Source organism: Penicillium verrucosum, assembly GCF_028828655.1.
Source record: "Penicillium verrucosum strain IBT 35672 chromosome Unknown utg000001l_segment0_segment0, whole genome shotgun sequence".
Lineage (NCBI taxonomy): Eukaryota > Fungi > Ascomycota > Eurotiomycetes > Eurotiales > Aspergillaceae > Penicillium > Penicillium verrucosum.
This window is the reverse complement of record NW_026643210.1, coordinates 11,602,588-11,624,477: the sequence shown is the minus strand read 5'-3', so window position 1 is coordinate 11,624,477 and position 21,890 is coordinate 11,602,588. Positions and strand designations below refer to the sequence as shown.

Here is a 21,890-nt window from a genome sequence, read left to right as displayed (position 1 = left end):
CTTTGGTGGCTTGACAGGAGCAAAAGACCATTAAATACGGTTCAAGGAGAATCAAGGAGAACAAAGAAAAAGATAAAACGAAGATTGAAAGTGACAAGTATATAAATGCGTGTTCATCAAACAAGTTGCATCTTGTTCTCCGTGTTGGCGACGTCATTGCACATCCTGACATCACCACGACTTAACAAGAGTTCGGCTTTAAAAATCCATTCAGATCTTCAAAAGGCACTCAATCAATCTGCTGTAACATCCTCAAAATGACTAAATCAATCCTTGCTGTTAACGCGGGTTCATCCTCCGTCAAAATCACCTTCTATACTGTCGAGAACCCACCAAGAACCATCGTAGATGCGGCGATTTCTGGAATCACCGCACCGCCACCTACACTCAAGTACCAACAAGGAGACAAAAAGCACAAAGAGGAAGTCAAAGAAAAACTCAGCACCCCCAAGATACATTCAAGTACCTCTTGCAGCGCTGTTTCAGCGATCCCGATCTTTCCGAAGTCGCTAGCGTCGACGATCTAGAATACATCTGTCACCGAGTCGTTCACGGAGGAGACTACCTCGACGCAGTCGAAATCAATGACGAGACACTGGATCGCTTGAAAGGATTGGAAGATCTGGCACCTCTGTAAGCTGATCCATCCCGAGGGTTTAAATTTCCGAGATCATATCCACACCTGGGTCGATTATATACCTCCCGCTAACCTCACCCGACCAAAAGCCACAATTTCTCCGCGCTGGAGATAGTTCGCCTGTGCAAAGTAGAGCTCCCGAAAGTTAGAAGTATCACCTACTTCGACTCTTCTTTCCATCAGACAATCCCCGAAGCCGTCCGTACATACCCAATCAACCAGGAAATCGCCAAGGCGAATGGTCTGCGCAAATATGGATTCCATGGGATCAGCTATTCGTTCATCCTGCGGTCTGTAGCACAATTTTTGAATAAACCCATCGAGAAAACGAATCTCGTCGTTATGCATATCGGGAGTGGGGCTTCGATCTGTGCGATCAAGGACGGGAAGTCGGTGGATACATCGTGAGTCACGGGATGCAGTTTATACTACATCCTAATCTATCTCTAGTTGGGAGTCGTGCTAACATGGGGACTAGAATGGGCCTCACTCCTCTGGCAGGATTACCCGGTGCAACACGTAGTGGAAGCATTGATCCATCGTGAGTTGAAACCCACTGGATTTCCCTGACAATGTAGATATGCCGAACTGATACTGAGTGGTCTAGGTTGGTCTTCCACTATACCAACGAAGCAGGCAAATTAAGCCAAAGCAGCACGTCTGAAATGCACATCAGCACAGTATGAATGTCCAATGCAGAGAGCAAATTTATAGAAAAAAAAAAAAGATAACAAGAAAATACTAACCAAATCCAACCCCTTCCAGGCGGAGGATATCCTCAACAAACAATCAGGTTGGAAAGCTCTCACAGGAACAACCGACTTCTCCCAGATTGCGGTGGAGAACCCACCAAGCAAAGCACATAAACTTGCATTCGACATATTCGTCGACCGCATCCAGGGCTACATCGGCAGCTACTACGTTAAACTGAACGGTGAACTAGACGGTGTAGTCTTCGCCGGCGGGATCGGTGAGAAGAGCGCCTTGCTGAGACGGACACTGGTCGATAAATGCCAGTGTCTAGGTTTGGCAATCGATGATGTGGCTAATGACAAGGGGCCTGGGGATGAGGAGACGGTCAAGGATATCTCCAAGGGTTCCGGCAAGGGGCCCCGGGTGTTAGTTTGTCAGACCAATGAACAGGTATGTTGTCACAATATTCAGGATTATTGGCCGTGACCGTATCCTCGATCTCTCGTGGAGGTGTAGTTTTCGGTCATAGGTTGTTATTTTTGTATACTTTGATTTACTAACTTGGGATTCACTCGCAGTTTGAAATGGCATATCACTGTGCATGCTCGCGGAGCTGATTTCTCATGCGCGGTGTCGAGCTTTGTTTATTATTATTTTTCTTCCTCAAGTGACAATAGTACCTGTACCTACCTTGGGGGTGAATGGAGGAGGGGTTGACGAGCTGAACATGGTTGAATTACGACATATAACATTGATGGATATCTTCTATGGTTCTCTACATTGCACACCCCGTACATACTCGATCGAAATATTCCAAATAATCCAAATTTAATGAACATGTGACATATTTCGCCCCGTCCTTTTGACACTTGCCACTGGGGGAGGGGATCCTATGTGGCTGGGTTGACAGGTAGTCTCCGATGGGTCAATTCTCAGCCCTGGATTGGCGAACCCGGTGATTGGGAATCGGTAAGACTGTAGTCCCAGGTACTTGGTCAAGGTACTTGGTCATATTTTGCGCCTCATTTCAATGCAATGCATCTATGCAATGCATTATTTATCATTCCTCGGACGTGAGTTCTGCAACAGCAGTAGGTAGGGGGAAAAATAGAGGCCTGAGGATGCATTCCCTGCATACCAGCGCCAGCTTGGGTTACTTTGTTGTGGATCGTGTGTACCCCATATTCCAAACAATCGAAAAGAAATTAAAAATAAAGATGAAATGTAACCTGGATCAGGAGTGAATGTGACACATCCAGGTTGTCGGATTTGATAGCTTCGGGGGGAAGGCTCTTCCCCGGTCCTCAAGGTTAGTCTGATTCTACAATATATGCAAGACACGGAAAAATGAGTGATTGACGCGATCGAAGGCGATCGCCCTCGGGGAGGATCGAAGTCTCAATTGTGGTCCTAGTGGTTCTGATGATCTGCAGGCTAGCGGGCTCAGACAACAAGTGCATTGCAATTAGCGAAATCAATGTACTAGCGAATTAGTAGGCGTGTCTGAAACTTAACTAGTATGAATCATTGCATTGTTATCTGGGAGATCAGACATTATCACATCAGATCATCAGTGATGGCGTCCTAGAGCCAAGGTTGCATCGCAGCGATCTACACTGCAGAATGAGAATGTACTTTTTGCTTATTTTTCTTTCTTTCTTTTTTTTTTTTTTTTTTTGGCTCAGCAGCGTGTCATACAGCTGTACATTTCCGCATATCCGTATGTACAAAGTGCAGAAAGTGTGATGCACTAGGTATGTACGATGTACATCGGTCCCCAAGGACGTGATTACCGTGCAGCAGTATCTCGGGGAACATTATCCGTTCACGCGTCGAGTGGTCGCGGGTCCCCCGATAAAAAGCCGACCCATATTGACGTGGGTCATTCTCGATTTTTTTGTATTTGTATGGTTCGATCAGTCATAATCTCCCCCTTCATATATCATGTCGTGACAACTAAAATAGGTACCTGAAGTCAGGGGTTGACCCGGCAGAACAAAAAAAGAAAGGGAGACGATCGAACCCGGCAGACTGGTGCTGGAGCCGTGGAGCTGTCGATCGTCAATTTCGTTTCTTTTCTGCGAGTTAATCAGGTAACCGGGTCACGATGTGGATTTTGGGCCTGTCACTCATCCAGCGAGTCTAGACAGTCCAGACAGTCCAGAGAGGTCTAAAAGTCCAGTCCACTTTTTTTTCCACCTTCTTTGTTCGGCTGTGAGCTGCCGCCGTGTCTCTGGAGTCAATTAGGAAGTCCGGAGCTTTGGTGGAGTGTACTTCGTACATCATACCAAAATGATTTCCAAACAAAAAAAAAAAAAAAAGGAGAAGCTTAGAAGTGAGGCGGCTGAAAAAGCGTTTGTCTCGGGACGGGGAAAGTGGTTCCAATTCCAACTGGGTTGACTCTAATTTGTTTTCTATTTCTTCTATTTCCTTCTATCCAACCCAATTTAGCCCTAAAATGACTTTAACTAGCGGAGTACAGACGTACTACCTACTGTGGACACACCCAAGCATAGCCCATCACAACCATCTACTATGGAGCACATCGTGCTTCCAGAATTTTCCATATATGGAGCCTTAGTTTGAGGGAATCAGAAAAGTGAACTAAGATCGCCCGGCTTTACATCCGCGGAGTCTTAGTGCGCCATTCCCCTGTTCCTAGTGACATATAGATTGCTAAGAGACAAATCAGTACTCCGCCACAGAGCACACTCAGAGAAGTGGAAAAAAAAGCAAGTTCCAGAAATGAAACAAAGTGGCCGATATCCCAATTTTGGGAGCGTTGACACATCCACATTGCCTGTCAGATGAACAAAGAACTTGGTTGGGGCTTGATGCATCCGGACCGGGAGACCCCTGGCTTCCTGTCGATGCGCTGCAATGCAAATCCCAAAGTCAATGCGGATGGTGATCCGCGACCGTTTTTTTCCCTCTCGATATCTTAACGCCACAATCAAGGTGCGGGTAGTTGCGATTTTCCCGATTCAAACAAAGGAATAGGTACGTTTAAGATATCAAAAATTAAAAACAAAAATATGAACTACCATGGTTCCAGTCTCGGGAAGACTAAGACATTCCGGAAACCATGGAAGCCGGTTCATGCAATCGCCCAACCTTGTTTTTCGAACTAATGCAGGCTCTCTAGACTTTATCTCAGTTTACGGATTATCTAGAACATCTACTCCATGCTCCGTATGAACCACCATATTGGGTTAATGTAAGATCCTCAATCTGTTGGGTTCAGATGTATTCCCAACAAGGAAAAAGGGGGAGAAAATAAAAAAAAGACAACTGGGGCCGTTAAGGTTGACTATGTGATAGAATGGAGCACTTGATGGAGTTGATGGAGACCGAGATGGAGACTTAGTTGGAGACTCTTGGTTTTCTCCCGTTTCTAGCGCCGTTCTAGCTGTAATTGAAACGGGTTCCGTACGATAACAGTTCAGTTCCACTATAGGAAGCTCGTTTCCTTCGATTCCCGATGCTTTTTTTTCCTTTCACATTATTTCTTTTATTCTAGGTCGGGATACAGAGGAATTGTACGTAAATATTAGTTAACACATATTAGTGTATGTCTGTGACTTCTTGTTTTTGAAAAGGATGAACATCATGTACGGGAGAAAGATAGAGTAGATTTCCCCTATCTTAGAAATGTAAAAATGTAGGAGGATCTGAAAGGAAGGCGTGAGAGAATGTCTTGTTTCAATAATGAGAATGGTGCAACAGAGAAAGCCACAGTGCTAGGATGTAGTGGTGAGATCGATCTAGTGTACGGAGTAGTCCCGTTGGGAACCTATCTCTCAACGGTAGATCTTCCAGCCCCCGATTTCCACGAGGGAGACCCAGATTGAGTGCCGACGGGAGAGGAATTTCCTCCTTTTGGCATGGGGTGGACACGGGGCTGAAACACGGCTACGACTCCTCTTTCACAAGCTTAGAAGTTCGTAATGTGTACTCCGTACTCCGTACCCCTGCCACAGACGGTACGTGGAGTAAATGTAGTACTCCGTAGCCATTTGATGAAATGTGTAAGCTCCAGTGTGGCAAATATGAAAGCTGACGCAGATACCCTTAATAATATCCCTTCTACTCCGTAGACAAAGTCCGGATTATGGGGGTGGGGACTTTTTTTAGAATGATTCTAGATGTTACAATTTGTTCTGTTATGTACTGTACCTGCGGGCACCAAGGTTCTTGATTGTCTCTACCCAGCTTCCCGGGAAGGAAAGGAAAGGCTAGAAGGTGAAAAGAATGTTCATACGTAACCGAGACGGGATTTCACTTTGAGGTCTCCGTAATAATTCCTCCTTTTGTTTAGCGTATCTCCACCCCCTATGATGGAGCCCAGAGGCGTATAGATATTCCTCTCTGTCTTTTTTTTTTTTTTTTTTTTTTTTTTTTTTTTTTTTTACTTTTCTTGATCGGCGCGTAGAGGATCAAACAAAGCCGACGAGAATGATGTCAAAATTGCGATATGTTGGATTGGCTTCTGATGTGTCTGGTATCTTGTGAATTGTAAATTGTAAATTGTAGGCGAATTGACGGGGGATTGATTCAAAGACTTCCGAGACTGGATTCGAATTTTGCGACTGATCTTAATAGGTTGAGTTATTGCACGGGAGACCGCGTGAAAGAACGGATGGCCTTAATTAATAGCCGAAATACCTGGGATCGGTGGGTTGGCTAGGGGATTATTTACCTAGGCATCATATGTCATCCCCCTTGGGTTTTATTAAAGTTGAGAGTATGCTTCTTTTCTTAGGTCTAATACTCTATTGTAGGAAAACTAGCAAATCCGATGGAGACCTACCACGCGAGAAAATAAATAAATAAAAAATAAATTGTTCGGAGGGATCCGTTTCTCGTTCCTGCGGCTGTTTTTCCCTTTTTTTTGGGCTCCACTTATGCACAAAGGCTGCCCGGAGATTTGGTTCCTAGCTTTATAGTGGAGAGCTTCTACGGCTAGTTGATACATAATAGCGGAGAGTTTCTGGACTTTTGGACTTGACAGTAGTGAAGAGACATGGGTTAGATGTATCTCAGATGTACGGAGTACTTGTGATGAATCAGAGGGTACCTATTTTTTTGTTTTTTTGTTTTTAATTGATGTATTCTTTTTAAATAACATATTTGGCTAAACCCGACTAAATAGGTAAGCGTATAGATTAGAAACGTTGGAGAAGAAAGGGGGGAACATTTCGCGTTCCTGTTCCCCGGGACCAGGGGACGGGAGAGCCGCTGTACTAAACAAAGAAAAATAGGATTAGAAAAATATAAAATATAAGAGATAAATAGTTATATGATAAATATATGAAATATATACCGTTTTTTGGATTTGATTTTAATTATTGTATATTTGGATTTCTTTTTTTTTATTATTATTATTTCATTTTCAGGACTTTTTATTGATTTTCTAATAAATCCAAAAAAAAAGGGTAAAAAAGGATAAATTTAAATCTAAAATCCAATGCTAAAGAAAAAACCGTCTATATCAACGTAAATCCCCCTTCCTATTTCCTTTTCAACATACTTGAAATAACCATCTTTCTACACATCCACCCCCCTACTGCCCTCCTTTCCTCTCCCTTCTCCCTTGCGATACGTCGATTTGAACTTTGTCCGGATCGACCGGAGCCAGTTCCGGAGCACTTCCTCCTTTGCTCCCTTGCCGTCTTAAACCTCATATCCCTTTTGCCCGTTTTCTTGGTTCGGATCGCGATTTTTATGGATTTGCTGCAGCCACCCTCGCGCATATCATTTTGAGAGTTCGATTTAATTCCTGGATTTATTCTATCTTTACCACTCATAAAAAGCAACGAGCTGCGACCTGTCCACCATCTTGCTTTTTCCCAGACACTCCATTCTCATTTGTTGGGCCTATTTCGTCACATTCCTGCCCTACGATTCTGTTGGATCCCGTGTCATCCCAGTGGTGATTCTACAAAAGGACCGACTTTTCCGATCCGGACTGCATTTGCATCTATCGCCTGCACCGCCGGTTCTTTTGTCTAGATCTTTTTTTTTTTTTTTTTTTTTAAGAAAAAAAAAAATTTGATTTTCACGGGTGGTTGGATTGGGACATCTTCGTTTGTCTGCTTGTTTCTCAAATCTATATAAGATCCTGGCGTCGACGTCGTGTTTACTTGGTAAGTCTCTCACCCATCTCACCTCATTCCTCACCCTGTCATTGGCGCATTCGCAAATCAGTCGCCTATTTCTATCACAACAAATATCCTACTTTCAGCATCTAACTATGACTTCCTCCGCAGACCTTAATATGATCCTTCGGGACCTATCTGCTTTCAACATGGGAAGAGGAGCTTACGACACAACTGGAGTGAAGAAGCCCGGTGTTCCTCCACCACCACCGAAATAAATCCATTCGGAAACACCCTCGTCATACTCAACATTGCTTTCTACACCACTCGGTCATGTTTCGTATGGTCTGGCGCCCAACAGTGGCTGGAGTTTTTTTTTTTTGACGCATATGCGTTTTGGAGTTTTACTTGATTTTGGTAAGACATGTCAACTCCGAGCACACCCCCTTTGGGCATCAAAACTAACTGAATTCTTAGATATCTGTAACACTATCTCTTTTTTTCTTTTGTCCTCATCATGGGCCATACGTTTTTCTTGCCTATTCGCTACAGGCATCGCGCGACATTATACCCTTTTTAATTTGGCTCGACTTTCTGCCTTCAGCATTTTCTTTTCGGATACCAAGCGTTGACAACTTTTTTCTTTTCCGTTTTTCCATTTTTCGACCGTTCATCTCTCGTCTTCGCACATGCGCCTTATCCTTTTTTTTCCCCGGGCCTTGAGCCCCTACTCCACCTCACCTCACGTTCTACTTCTCTGATACGATTCGATACCACGGTCCCCATCTCAAAAAAGTGCCTTTTGTTGTTTATTTGTTTTGTTTCTTGTTATCTACCGGCGTTTTGGCATAGACGGGACGGAATATTTTGATTGGGATGGGCTGATACCAAAATCTAGAGCCTCGACCTCAGGGTCAATAACATGCTTTGATTGCTTTTCTTGTTTTTTACTATTGGATGGGTACTGCTCCCGGGTTTCTTTGTACGAGTATCTGTACTATTTATTTTTTTGACGTTGATGCCCCCGTGTATTATATTTTGCGCACAAACCATAATTGTCAGCGCTAATGGATTATTATTATTTTCTTTTCTCTACATTCTCCATCCAGCCAGCCTAGACCACCATCGACGGCTTCATGTACATTTATAGATGCATTCTGTAACCCCGAGTTTGCAAACTCGTACCCATCTCACGTCGTACTCCGCTTGTACCTGACCGACCGCGGTTGCGCTAGTATCGGGCAGATTTGCTTGCCGACTAATGCCGAGACAGGAACGACAGCCCGATTGTTGATACGGGCCTGCCTGGTGCATCGGCGGATATCTCCCGAGCCTGACCAGGGTCTTTCCTAAATGGAGCCCGACATCATCTTGCAGGCCAGTTGGGCACTAGCCCAATCTGCGACAAGTTGTCCAGGTGCCAGGAACATGTTTGTCCCGCGGTAGCCGGCCTTTTATCAAGTTAAATTACTTGCTTTGGGGTTCATTCTTTCCAAGTTTTCATATCCCAACAGCTATGTCCATGTTATCTGCATACCATCGGCGCAGTGTATCCAATGATGTGAGATATCAACAATGCGGGCGATAATCCTAGAACTTCCAATTTAGCTCTTATGTCAGTCTCTTTAAATAGATACGAGAGGCAAATAAAGCATCCATAGGAAGTATGAGAAATGCAAATGTAAAACATGCTAACTATGTCAGTTGTATACTTCCACAGACGGGCTTCCCGTGACTGGTGGCTGACAACCCGCGCTAATCCCAATCGAGGTACCCGTCATCATCATCCACCTCCGCCTCTCCAACTTCAGGATCAATCACTATTGTCCCAGTAACGTCTATACTACACTTTGCATTTCACATTCCTTAACCAGGATTGAATTAATTTACCAATACGAGCGCAAGAGCAGCGACTTGTTTCCCAGCTCCTGTCTTACTTCTAGGCAGCCCCATTCCCCGAACCGAGGTCACCAGCTGAATCAACCTGCCACCTCATCCCGTCTCCTGATCGCTGATTGATCCGAAGGTGAATAACCTACAGAAGGCCTGACTTGTGGTTACTTTAATCTCACTGTTGTTTCGTCGTCTCAGCCATGTCCGAATCAGCGAGCGCAAATGCCCCGAAGCCGAGTAGCAGCGTCAAGCTTGTGCTGCTCGGAGAGGCCGCAGTGGGCAAGGTACTACTCCTCCGTTCACCATGTTACACGATTATCAATAGCTAACCATTTCTTTATTATTCGCTTAGTCATCACTTGTCCTACGCTTCGTCAACGATGATTTCCAGGAGAACAAGGAACCAACCATTGGCGGTAAGATTTTCCCATGGACTTAGCTCCCGGAAGACACGAGATACGGTCCCTGGCAGATGATATAATTTCTGGAGAACCCAAGGGCAGTGCATTGTGTCCAAAATTGAGCTGTGCCCGCGCAAACGGGCCACTCCAGCCCCTCAAATAGTACTTTGCACTAGGATGACCAACTAACGTCATCTTTCCAGCCGCATTTCTGACGCAAAAATGTTCCCTTCCTACGCGCACGATCAAGTTCGAAATCTGGGATACCGCCGGCCAAGAGCGATTCGCTTCGCTCGCCCCGATGTACTACCGTAACGCGCAAGCGGCGCTTGTTGTCTACGACGTTACGAAACCCTCTTCGCTAACAAAGGCCAAGCACTGGGTCGCCGAGCTGCAGCGCCAAGCGAGCCCTGGTATTGTCATTGCCCTCGTCGGTAACAAGCTGGACTTGACCAATGATGGAGGGGATGTTTCCGAGGCCGCCGGCGCTGCACAGAGCGAGTCTGATTCGGCACAGGATGGCGATGAAGGCGGCGATGAGCAAGATGACGTGCAGGATGCTGCAGCCGGCGATGCCCGTAAGGTGTCGACACGGGAGGCCACTGGCTACTCGGAGCAAGAGGGTCTGTTGTTCTTCGAGACTAGTGCCAAAACCGGAACCAATGTTGTGGATGTCTTCACGGCAATTGCCAATACCATCCCAGAGAGTAGTCTGAAGACTGGTCGCGGTACCGGTGCGGGAACTGGTCAGACTTCGTTGGGTAACCGGTCAACAGAAGACGCACGAGTCAACCTGGGTGATCGAAACGCTGCTACGGCTAAGGAGGGCTGTGCTTGCTGATTTGGGTCTTTTTTTTTGGCAGATGTTCTTGCAATTATTTCCATGGATACAGGCGTCCCTCTTACTTTTTGTCCCCTTCATATCTTGCTTGTGCCGGCTCCAATGGAGAGTCCATGTGCTCTTATAGTCCACAGTGTGCTATTCCCCAGAAACACCTCGTTTCAACAATGCGATTAGAGTGTAAAGTTTTTGAGATTTGCATTAGCAACCAGAAATCATCTCCATCGTACCTACATAATCAAGAGTAGATGGACAATATGGTCAAAAAAAAGTCCTGGGGTAGTTGCCAACCAAAGGCGAGTCGGATAGTGGATAGCCTTCAGCGGCAATCCACCAATCAGCAATGAGCCCTAAGACGGCCACGCTAAACTCAAATAGGAAATAGCGCACCCTAAGCGAATGCGCCGATCCCACAGCAAATTCCCATTCGATTCAATCTGCGAACCTCCCCTCCGTCGACATCACCACCAGCACTTCCCGCAGCACCCCGTCGCTCGCAATAATGGCTGCCATCAACAAGATCGCCCCCAACTCGCCGTCCCGGCAAAACCCCTCCGAGCTGGAGACCGCGATCGCCGGCGCTCTCTTCGACCTCGAGAGCAACACACAGGACCTGAAGGCCAGCCTTCGTCCCCTGCAGTTCGTCTCTGCCCGCGAGGTAAGAATTGTTGTCCGAGGCTCCCGACATGCGAATTGAATCGTTCTGGAATGGCGTCTGTGAATTTTTCGAGGGATTTTCGATGCTCCGGGGTATATTGGTCGGATTTGTGGATTGATTTCAATTCATATCCACCAACGCCAAAAATCACCAACATGGAGAGGAATCATCAGCAAAGGAGGCAGAATACAAACGGATATGAAAATTCGCAGAGCAAGACGCCGTTCCAGGAGGAATTCTATTTCTGTGTGCACGACACTTTGAACCGGACAACGCTCTGACATTATTCTCGCTATATAGGTTGAGGTCGGCCACGGCAAGAAGGCCATCATTGTCTTCGTCCCCGTCCCCCTCCTGACCAACTTCCACAAGATCCAGCAGCGGTAAGCAACCACCAGTCCTTCCAACACGAACGGGCCAACAAAAAAAAACCACTTCAATAAGGACAACCCGAGAACTAACAACCAAACTAGTCTTACCCGCGAGCTCGAGAAGAAGTTCTCCGACCGCCACGTTCTCTTCGTGGCCCAGCGCCGCATCCTGCCCCGCCCCAAGCGCTCCGCCAACTCGCGCACCACCCAGAACCAGAAGCGCCCCCGCTCGCGCACTCTGACCGCCGTCCACGACTCCATCCTCTCCGACCTCGTCTACCCCGTCGAGATTGTCGGTAAGCGCACCCGCACCAAGGAGGACGGTTCCAAGACCCTCAAGGTCATCCTCGACGAGAAGGAGCGTGGTGGTGTCGACCACCGCCTCGATGCCTACGGCGAGGTCTACCGCCGCCTCACCGGCCGCGCTGTTGCCTTCGAGTTCCCCCAGAGCGGCGCTGAGTTCTAAATGCACATTTAGAATTCATTGTTCACTTTGACTTTTTTTGGGGCTAGGGGCTTGGAATGTGCTCGGTTGATGCGTGGGAGAATGGCATTGTTTCTAGGTTTGAATTGTTGCTAGATTCAAAACGCCATTGATGGGTTCCAAAGAGATGATCTCCATAAAAATGCATTGACGGTTTTTTCTCTTTTCTTTTTTTGCCCCCAAGTCACTGGTTGCATTGGTTTTTGTATCCGGTGTGAGCTCTGGGTGAGGCGATGGAGTTCAGTTTCCCTCTCTATCTCCCGATCTAATGAAGGTGGGATGGAATATCTGATAGTATTCCAATTCAACAATTCCGACTTTTCATTACTTTTTCTTTAGATGGTTTTGTCTGGCTGGGATTGGGATCTAGCCTGCTTGTAGATTATAATATTGGTTGCCCGTGGATGTCCAGATATAATTGTTGGAATATATCTCCATGGTTAAGTCAAGTAGCTCACATTCTACTGTTTATGTTTTACCTGGCAGTATCAAGTCGAAAGCTCGCTGGACGAAAATAATATGCGGATGCTTCTATAAACGGAAGAAAAAAAAGTACACTCGGGGTATGAAAGGCATAAAAACGCAAACCAGTCGACGCGAATATGAACAAGACGATGACAATCCCCTATTTGTCTACAACGAAGCCTGAATTCTCCCCACACCAAGCACCATCCAATATGCCAACTCCCTGGTAACCTTATCGTCAGGCTTAGATCCCTTCCCAACATTCTGCTGATCAAGCTGCGCATCTGCATCCCAATCCATGTGTACAAAGACCGGGATCTCAAGCACATCCTCATCCTGCTTAGAAGCCGCAACCGCCAATGCATTCTTGTCATTAGTCTCGGTATTGGCATTGCCACCACCGCCTTCAGCACTACTCCCTGGCAACGTACCAGGGACAACCTCCAACACGACGGTCGTCCAGTTCCGGCCCTTATCCCACACCTTGCCTGCCTCGGGGACTCCGCGTAGAACAGCGGATCGAGAGTCGCTCGTTAAAGGTGTAGCACCCTGCAACGCCTCGTCCCAGACATCGCTGTTCGCGCCAATTTCGAACTGCGGGGAGAGAACTGTGACTTTCGTTGCAACGCGGCCTGGGGTTACTGGGGGTGTGGCGAGGGTGATGCGGACGGGGTCGAACATGTGATTTTTTAGGGTAAGAAGGATGTGAGTTGGGCGTAGGGGTGGGAGGGAGTTGAGGTCGGAGGTTGGGGCCATAGCTGGAAGCGCTGACGAGGAAGAGGGGGCTAGAGGACGGAGAGTTGGGAGGGGGATGTAGCTGAGGGCAATGAGGCGGATGCGGAAGCGCGTAGATTGCGGCTTGCTCTCGGGCTTCACGAGGATGTGCTTGCAGGACTTGCAGCGCTTGGCTCGCTTGGTGCGGAGGAGGACTGGGAGTGGGAGGAGATCGTCAACGAAGCGGGCGTCCGGTGATTGGGTTGCGCGCTGGTCTATCGAGGCCATACCATCCCAGCCACATTCTGGAGACTGAAGTCGTGCAATCATGTCCGTCTCGTTGTTTTCTAGGGCGACCTGAAGGCCCTCGCTTGCAGTCAGGGCTTCGCGCATAACAGGTGGCTTGGATTTGGGCTTCTTGTTGCCGCCATAGAGCCCGCTTAGACGTGACGAGGATGTGTAGAGAGACATGAGTCGGTTTAGGGCGCCGGGCGATGAGAACCCAAATTCTGAGCTAAGATGGTCATTTGGCGAGTTTGATGTCTCGGCGATCTGTGTACGGTAAAAGTTTTTCAGGGCTGCAAACCGGGCATCCGTGCCCATTGGAGGTGCAGCCGGGTCTTCTTTTGGTGCGGCTTGCTCTCCATCACGCTCGCGCGCATTGGATTGCTCGTCAATCGAGGCAAAGCTGGACAACGGATGTTTCAGATCTCCGAAAGTACGAGAAGCTTGCCTCGAGCGGTCGTGAGCAGCCGGGGGAGTGGAATCTGTCATCTTTTGTAGTTGACTACGGATATTTGTCGGCTTATCAAATTTGATGCCGATGTCTAGTGTAGTCCAAAGACAGTATCCGCAAGACAACACCCACGGGCCCTGTTGGAGCCCGTTCCCTGTGGCATTCTCAATGGTACTCACGGCTAGCGGAGCTGTACAAACAGGACAATTGAAGCAATTCCGGCCACACCTATAGGTATGCGCATGTTAGCGGATACTTGAACACAACCGTTCACATCATCTAGTACATACCGATTACCATCACTCCGCACCATACTGCTCGGCGTTTCAAACAAGCAGCTAGGACAGTACCAGCTCACAATCTCCTCTGTAATACATCGAGGGCATTTGATCTGGTGGCACTCCTCGCAGTAGAGAAGCTGTTCAGGCGGGTACAGCGAGAAGTTGGACCGTGGAGAGCGGGGATCAAAGGTTTGCTCCTCGTCCTCATCATCTTCTTGTTGTTCCTCTTTCGCTGCCAATTTCTTGTCTTGGTCTGTGTCCGCCCGCTCGGGTGGTGGTTTCTGCGGCGATTTCTGCGGGGACTCCCTTGACCTCCGCTTCCTGGCTGGGTCAGGGACTGGGGTATCGGCGCAGGGGCATGATATGTAGGTATATGGGAAAGGACGTGACATTTTGATATGGAGGGGCGAGCGAGATGGTGTGTGGTATCTTTCGAGGCGTGTACTTGAATCAAATCATGCTTCGTCTCTGTGGGGGTCGAGAGTTGAATAGCGTGATAGAGCAAATAGGTTGTCGGGTAACAGATAGATAGCTATAGTATGGCTTGTCTCGAGCAAAAATATCCTAATTTTCAGGATCCCAATCTTGTTGCGCCGAATCAGTGACCCTGAGAGGAGTGTTGGCGCGTGGAGACTTATTCGATCAGGGGTCGCAATGGCTCTGCCACGCTCAATGCACTATGCGCAAGATGAGCAATGTACACAACGTTAAAATTAAAAGTGATACCGAGTTAACTGTCTCGAAGACACCAATTGCAAGAAGTCCACGGTCTGCGGGAAGGGAGCTCTCCGCATCAACAAATCGACGTCAGATCCCGCCATTTTCTGCCCGCCAACGCCGCAAAACCATGGACTTGCATGCTTCAGGGTTTAGAATCCTCCATATCCATTCTACAGCCACAATGATACCTCTACAGACATTTCGTGCTAGCCTATCAAGGCGATGCTTTACCCCAACAACTACTATCCGAAAATATGCGAGCCAGACACCCGGTAACCCAATGCTCGAGGTCTTTAACCGCAAAGTCAAGCACCTCCAAAAAGATCGGGCAGGCCGGAATGTCGAAGAGAGTCGGAAAGTCGATTATCTGAAAGATGAAGTAGCAACGCGGCTATGTGAACGCTTACTGGTAAGCCATTGAACGAATCCAGCGCAGAAAAACAGCGCCGCAGTAGAAAAAAAGACACATCAACTGACAAGAGCTTCTCTGGCCGTGAATAGGACATTAAACGTGACTTCCCAAATGTCCTAGATCTAGGTGCAAACAGCTGCAACATCGCCCGAGCTCTCACATCCCCCAATATCGACTCCATCATGCCGGAAGGAACCATCACACCACCACTATCAAAAAAGATCTCAAAGCTGACATGCGCGGAGACATCGCGCGCGCTGCTCCACCGAGACGAGGACGACCCGTTTAACAAGGAGATCAACATCCAGCGGGATGTGATTCCGGACTTGGAGACGTTGCCGTACGCACCGAACAGCTTCGATGCCGTGCTCTCGTCGCTCTCGATCCACTGGATCAACGACCTGCCCGCGCTCCTGGAACAAGTGAACACAATACTGAAGCCCGATGCACCGTTCATCGCGGCCATGTTTGGTGGCGATACGTTGTACGAGCTGCGCGGGTCGCTTCAGCTGGCTGATATGGAGCGGCGCGGTGGTGTGAGTCCGCATGTGTCACCTCTGGCGGACGTCAAGGATATCGGGAGCTTGTTGGGCCGTACTGGGTTCAAGATGCTTACTGTTGATGTTGAGGATATTGTGGTTGAGTTCCCGGATTCCTTTGCGCTCATGCAGGATTTGCAGGCGATGGGCGAGGGTAACGCAATCATGAACCGTGACTCGGCACCGCTTTCTCGGGATGTCTTGCTGGCTAATGAGGCTATATATCGTTCCCTGCATATGGAGGAAGGTGCTCGCGGTATCCCAGCCACGTTCCGATTGATCTATATGATTGGATGGAAGGAAGGCGAGAACCAGTCGAAGCCGTTGGAGCGTGGCAGCGGTGATATTAACCTCAAGGACATCCTTGAGGGTGGTGACCTTGATAAACCATGAAGAGTGGAAACAAAAGGGCAAAGAGAAAGAGCCCAACATTTTGTCACAGTATAAATAATGTAAAACTACGCTTAAAGCGACACTGGAGAGATATCATCCACAGATGTATGGAATGCAAACCAAGCCCCTACCAAGAAGACGAGAACAAAAAAAAACAGTCAGAATGTAAATCATAAGAAACCAACCTCCATCCGATGCTGTTTTCTCCGCTCAAACCGTCCTACGATCAGTCATGACTCGCACAATCGACCCAGTACCAGCAATCTCGACAAGTCTCTCGTGCCAGCTCAACAAAACGCTCATCTGCTGACCACCGCCACCTTCACCCAAGTTGCGAGCCTGGATCTGGGAGAAGCCCGTATCCTGAGGCGAAACCGACTTCTTCGGCGACTGCGCACCGCTACCAGGGGCAGCCGAGGACATTCCCTTGTACCTGTAATAAATAAATCAGCAATTAAATCCACGACTTTCCATTAGACGGTTCCTCTCCCGGCACTCGAAACAGTAGTTCCACGTACAGGTATTTCATCAAGCAATCCGCCCGCTCAGCCCCGCCATCCCCGCTGCACACGCCCTCGAGGATGCGGGTCATCTCGCCCTGGCGGATCCCCTGCAGCACATCGATGACGGTAGCAAGATGCACCTCCTTGGCGCGGTCGTCGCCGCCCAGCGGCGCCGTGTCCAGGACAGTCCGCAGAGCACCCTCTGGGTCACCGCCGCGCAGCATCTGGCGCACCTGTGTCGCGGCATTGGCGGCGTCACTGGAGCTTGCGGCTTGGGGGAGTGTGGCGGGGAGGAGGGATTCCATGGGGAAGTTGGCCGAGGACTCGGGGTCCAAGGCGTCAATGTTGATGGTGCGGTAATTGATTTGCGACATGGTGGCGGTTGGGTTTTGATGAGGGCGGAAATAGAGAGAAAATGGGTCTTGGATCAAATTGTGGACCAAGGGTTGTCGAGTGGGTTTGGTATTGAGGGAACTTTGTGAGGAGCTGTCTGTTGGTCCGTTTGGTATATCGGTGCGGTGGGTGGAAGCGGGGGAGATTAGTGACGTGGGAACGTCTCCGAATGGTATGAGATCCAATGGGGATAGAATAAAAGATCAGAGTATGTTCGATAGAGACAGGGATCAGATTAACTGATCACAGATAAATGACAAGGTGAGTCGACAGGGCAATGCGGAGTCAATTGGGGAGTCCACGGGAGATGAAGCTGGACACTTGGTAGTAGACGGGGTGTTGTGGCCTGAGGCAGAAATATACTACCTTGAACCCAGTTGCCTGGAGGCTCTTGTCTTTAATATTGAGTATTCTGCGTAAATATATGATACTGAGTTGCTAAGGATTTTCCATGTAGAGAGAGAAGTAAATTTCATAAATAATGCAGAAGTATCGTTTTTTGGTGAGATATATACACATCTTATTATATCAAAACCCAGCGCTTTATATGCAAATAGAATTAACAATAAAATATCAAACAGCCAACCAAATACCAAAAAACACCAACGCTAAAGTAACAACTACTAAGGAGAGGTCGTAATTGTGATAGGGGGGACCACGACATGAGGAGGTGTGCTAGGAGGCTCAGGAGAGAGCTTTGGCTTGCTCGATTCAAGACTCTCAGGATCTTGTTCGGGATCAACAGACTCTGTGGGCTGTGGGTTCAACTGGACTTCGTCGTCTGACTTCCCCTTGTTTATGACACGGCGAGTGAAACGCTTCACAGGCCTAAATAAGGACCTGATACCACGACCAATTACCTTGAACCCTTTAGAAAACGGGCGCAAAACAAAAGACAAGCCACCAACGGCGGCATTAAAGACAAGCCCGAAGTGGTAGTCTGGGATAAGTCGGAGCACAATAGCCCAGGGCAAGCACGCAAGAGCACAGATAATACACACACCCCAGAGGGTGCCGCTCAAGCGGGTCACGTTGAATGCCTGGCCGCCAACGTAGACGATCATGACCTGACCGCCAATCATGATGGCGTTGATTCCTAGGAACCAGTAGTTGCGGAACATGCCTTCGAAGATATTGAACTTGTTGTCGAGACGGCGGTTGTTGAATTCGTTGAAGATCTGCATCCACACGAACGTGTTGAACACGACGGTGGCGAGCTGCTTTGTGCGCAACTCGGGTTCGGAGCTGAGATGGGCACCGAGGAGCTTGTCGCCTGCGAAATACAGCATGAATGTGATGGCTAGCTGGTACACTGCTTGGCCGAGGATCATCTTCCACATGGTCAAGGTGAAGAGGGAGGCGTGTTTGGGGACAGGCTTGCGATCGAGAATTTTTTCAGTCGGGGCATCCGTAGCTCTGTTTTTCCAAAACGTTAGTAAAAAGGTCCAAGCAGAAAATGGAAGAACGTGCAGAATAACTTACAAGGCAAGAGCGGCAAAGGTGTCCATAATCAGGTTCACCCAGAGCAGCTGCACAGCAGTCAAAACACTGGTGTTATCACTGCTGTACACAGATGACACAAAGGTGAGTATCACGGCCGTGATATTGACTGTGACCTGGAATTGCAAAAACTTGGCAACGGCATCATTGACAGCTCGTCCCCAAGAGATCGCCGTGATAATGGACTTGAAATTGTCATCCAGGAGAATAATCGAACTCGCCTCCTTAGCGACCTCAGTACCAGCAATACCCATGGAGAAGCCGACATCTGCAGTCCGCAAAGCCGGACCGTCATTTGTACCATCACCTGTGACAGCGACCGTTTCACCGAGGGCCTTAAGCCGTTCGACCAAGATCCGCTTGTCATCGGGAGATGATCGTGCCAGGACTTGTAGGCGCGGAACCACTTCATCCATCTCCGCGTTGGTGAGTTGGCGGAACTTAGGACCTTCCATGACCAATCCATCTTCCGTCTTGATTCCACAAGATGTTGCAATAGCGGTGGCAGTGGCAACGTTGTCACCAGTCACCATCTTGACCTGGACGCCTGCCGAGTGGCACTTGCGGATGGCTGACGGGACTTCAGGGCGAAGAGGGTCTTGGATACCCACAACTCCGACCCAGGTCATATCATGGAAGAAATCGTCAAAGTTCGCCGAAGCATCTTCAGAATGTTTAGCTTCCGTCGGGGGCCAGGTTGTGAAATCCTTGTAGACCATGCCAATCGTCCGAAGAGACTTGTGAGCGTAATTGTCAATAATCTCCAGGAGGTTCTTCTTCTGTGCCTCAGAAATATGCTCCACATCGGGTCTCTCTTTGGACATATCAATGTTGACAATTTCCATGGTACAGACGCCGACCATCAACTCGGACGCTCCCTTGACAAGCAGTCGGTAGCCAACACCAGGAACACGGTAAACAACACCCATGCACTTCCTGGCGGAGTCGAAAGGAATCAGTTGGACAATCTCAGCGGAGCCACGCTCCGTGACGAGATCCATGCCCATATAATCGCGGGCCAACTGAAGCATCGCAACCTCAGTCTTGCTACCAACAAAATCAATGGAGCCGTCCTTTTCCTGTTCAAAGGCAGTCGAGTTCAAAGCGATGCTCTTGATGATCAAATCTTTGATGGGGGCTGATAATTTCTGGGAAGACTCGGAAGTAGTCATTGAACCCTCCAGATCTTCGTCTTCAGTTCTCTGGCTGAAGTCCTGATCCGAGCCCCAGGTTCCGGCCACAACAGTCATTTTGTTCTGTGTCAATGTACCAGTTTTATCAGAGCAGATGACTGTGGCATTTCCCATTGTCTCGCATGCGCGAAGGACACGGACCAGGTTGTTCTCCTTAACCATCCGGGTTGTAGCAAAGGCCAAAGCCAGCGTTACGGCCAATGGAAGACCCTCTAGCAAAGAACATGAATGTTAGCATAGTCCAAATAATTGTGCGAAACATCAACGCTTACCTGGAATAGCGACAACAATAACCGTGACAGCAACAATAAGAATATCCACAAACTCTTTGCCTTTCATAGCACCGGACTTTTCCGGGTGATTAGGAAGGTTGGCTACAAATCGGAAGAGCAGAACAAAGAATAGAATACCAGCAGCTCTGTAAATTATCATCAGTAACCTGTTCACAGAAGCAAAGCAGGAAGTAAGGAGGGTCAACTCACGCTGTGCCCAGATATCCAATCCAATCCGCCAGCTTACCCAACTTGACCTGAAGCGGCGTTGGGTCATTAGGAGTTTGCAGAGACAGCAAGATCCGTCCGTATGTAGAATAAGGCCCAACACTAGTGACAACATAAGTTCCCACACCTTCGAGGACCTTGCTACCGGAGATCAGGAACGGGTCGAGTTTCTTGGTTGCTTTGCCGTCGACGATTTGCTGCCAGACTTCATGGCCGGGTGTCTTTTTCATTTGATCCGACTCGCCGGTGGCGGAAGACTCATCGCACTTCACGCCGTAGCCTGAAACTAGAATGCCATCCGCGGGGATGGAATCGCCTGCCTCGAGATGGAGGATGTCGCCGACCATAATATCGTAGATTGAAACCATGTCGGTTTTGCCTGAGCGGGTTACTTTGACTTCACGGTCATCGTTCTGTTGGGATGTTAGCTGTGTTGACTCTCCGGATTGTTAAGGGGATGTATTACCCTTTTGTTGAGTTTGGCAAATTGTCTCTCTTTTTGCCAATCGTTCGCAGCTGTGACCACTGTGACAATCAAAATTGCCACGCAAATGGCGACACCTTCCACCCAGTCGACGCCTGAGCCTTCTGACACGGTCTCGTATATCCCCAGGGATAGTGAGATCACGGCGGCGACAGTCAATAATATAATAATTTTGTCGTTATAAGCAGCCCAGAATAGTTTTAGGAACCCGGTCGATTTCCGAGCGGGTAGTTTATTCCGACTGAAGACACGAATGCGGTCTTCGAAGGGTGAGCCATTGCCAGACGACACCGGCGCCGAAGTGACAAGGCTTGATGGGGATTTTCCCGTAGATGTGTGTTGTGCCGAAGATGTCACATCCTGGAACTCGACTTTGCCCTCCAGACACCCTTCATCTATGGACAAACCAGCATTTAGATCTGTGCGCAGACCGCGCTCCAGACCTTGCAATCCACCCAGAGCATGGAATGCAGCCAAAGACTTCGGGTTCTGCATTTTGTTTAGTTGACCGGGGGAAAACGCGAACCGATTACCCTCCACTTGGAAATCGGTTTCATTCCGGGGATCTGGTTTCAACGCATCCGCCAGCGAAACATCGTCGTATACATCTTTGGAAGTATGGGCCGGGTCTACTTCGGAGTTCGCCCGGGAGCGAACCATAGTATCTGCAGAAGAAGCGAACGAGTCCGCCCGCGGACGCAATGTATCGCCATCGATCGACTGTGATGGTCGATGCGAGGCATTCTGGACCATCAGACGGGCTGGGTCTGGATTCCACGCCATATCTGGTGAGACAGGTGAAGTCGGGCTGTGGTTTATATCTGTAGGACCTGACCATGCGGAAGAGGCTGTGGATATAGATCGCTGCATGAGAAGAAAAAGAAAATAAGATGATCAGCGAAAGAGTTCAAGCGTGTATAGATAGGATGACTTGGGTGACCAACCTCTCTGCCCGAAAAATCGGTCACTATAACAGGACTC

The 21,890-nt window shown here is 48.4% G+C and overlaps 7 protein-coding genes across 7 annotated transcripts; 4 read left to right on the top strand and 3 right to left on the bottom strand.

Annotated features, from left to right (window-relative positions):
• Positions 1-257: 257 nt before the first annotated feature.
• Positions 258-1,947, top strand: N7516_004262 (uncharacterized protein; the record flags this gene model as incomplete). Its single annotated transcript, XM_057216982.1, is given in 7 exon segments — positions 258-425; positions 443-633; positions 727-1,041; positions 1,116-1,178; positions 1,245-1,317; positions 1,403-1,780; positions 1,909-1,947. 7 exon segments carry the CDS (start codon positions 258-260, stop codon positions 1,945-1,947), a joined length of 1,227 nt encoding a protein of 408 aa, XP_057078865.1.
• Positions 1,948-9,451: 7,504 nt separating this feature from the next.
• On the top strand, positions 9,452-10,563 carry N7516_004261 (Rab family GTPase; the record flags this gene model as incomplete). Its single annotated transcript, XM_057216981.1, has 3 exons — positions 9,452-9,605; positions 9,674-9,737; positions 9,926-10,563. The coding sequence occupies exons 1-3, from the start codon at positions 9,522-9,524 to the stop codon at positions 10,561-10,563; spliced, it is 786 nt and encodes a 261-aa protein (XP_057078864.1). The 5' UTR covers positions 9,452-9,521.
• A 248-nt stretch (positions 10,564-10,811) lies between these two features.
• Positions 10,812-12,076, top strand: N7516_004260 (40S ribosomal eS7 domain-containing protein; the record flags this gene model as incomplete). Its single annotated transcript, XM_057216980.1, has 4 exons — positions 10,812-10,871; positions 10,949-11,221; positions 11,522-11,604; positions 11,695-12,076. The coding sequence occupies 4 exons, from the start codon at positions 10,812-10,814 to the stop codon at positions 12,056-12,058; spliced, it is 780 nt and encodes a 259-aa protein (XP_057078863.1). The 3' UTR covers positions 12,059-12,076.
• Positions 12,077-12,709: 633 nt separating this feature from the next.
• N7516_004259 (putative dynactin Arp1 p62 subunit RO2) lies at positions 12,710-14,664 on the bottom strand (the record flags this gene model as incomplete). Its single annotated transcript, XM_057216979.1, has 2 exons — positions 12,710-14,219; positions 14,282-14,664. 2 exons carry the CDS (start codon positions 14,662-14,664, stop codon positions 12,710-12,712), a joined length of 1,893 nt encoding a protein of 630 aa, XP_057078862.1.
• Positions 14,665-15,173: 509 nt separating this feature from the next.
• N7516_004258 (uncharacterized protein) lies at positions 15,174-16,336 on the top strand (the record flags this gene model as incomplete). The annotated part of the gene is made up of 2 exons (XM_057216978.1): positions 15,174-15,401; positions 15,494-16,336. 2 exons carry the CDS (start codon positions 15,174-15,176, stop codon positions 16,334-16,336), a joined length of 1,071 nt encoding a protein of 356 aa, XP_057078861.1.
• Positions 16,337-16,546: 210 nt separating this feature from the next.
• Positions 16,547-17,213, bottom strand: N7516_004257 (actin-related protein 2/3 complex subunit 5 family protein; the record flags this gene model as incomplete). Its single annotated transcript, XM_057216977.1, has 2 exons — positions 16,547-16,769; positions 16,855-17,213. The coding sequence occupies 2 exons, from the start codon at positions 17,211-17,213 to the stop codon at positions 16,547-16,549; spliced, it is 582 nt and encodes a 193-aa protein (XP_057078860.1).
• Positions 17,214-17,855: 642 nt separating this feature from the next.
• On the bottom strand, positions 17,856-21,692 carry pmcB (putative calcium-translocating P-type ATPase(PMCA-type); the record flags this gene model as incomplete). Its single annotated transcript, XM_057216976.1, has 5 exons — positions 17,856-18,648; positions 18,715-20,137; positions 20,198-20,343; positions 20,408-20,838; positions 20,892-21,692. 5 exons carry the CDS (start codon positions 21,690-21,692, stop codon positions 17,856-17,858), a joined length of 3,594 nt encoding a protein of 1,197 aa, XP_057078859.1.
• Positions 21,693-21,890: the final 198 nt, after the last annotated feature.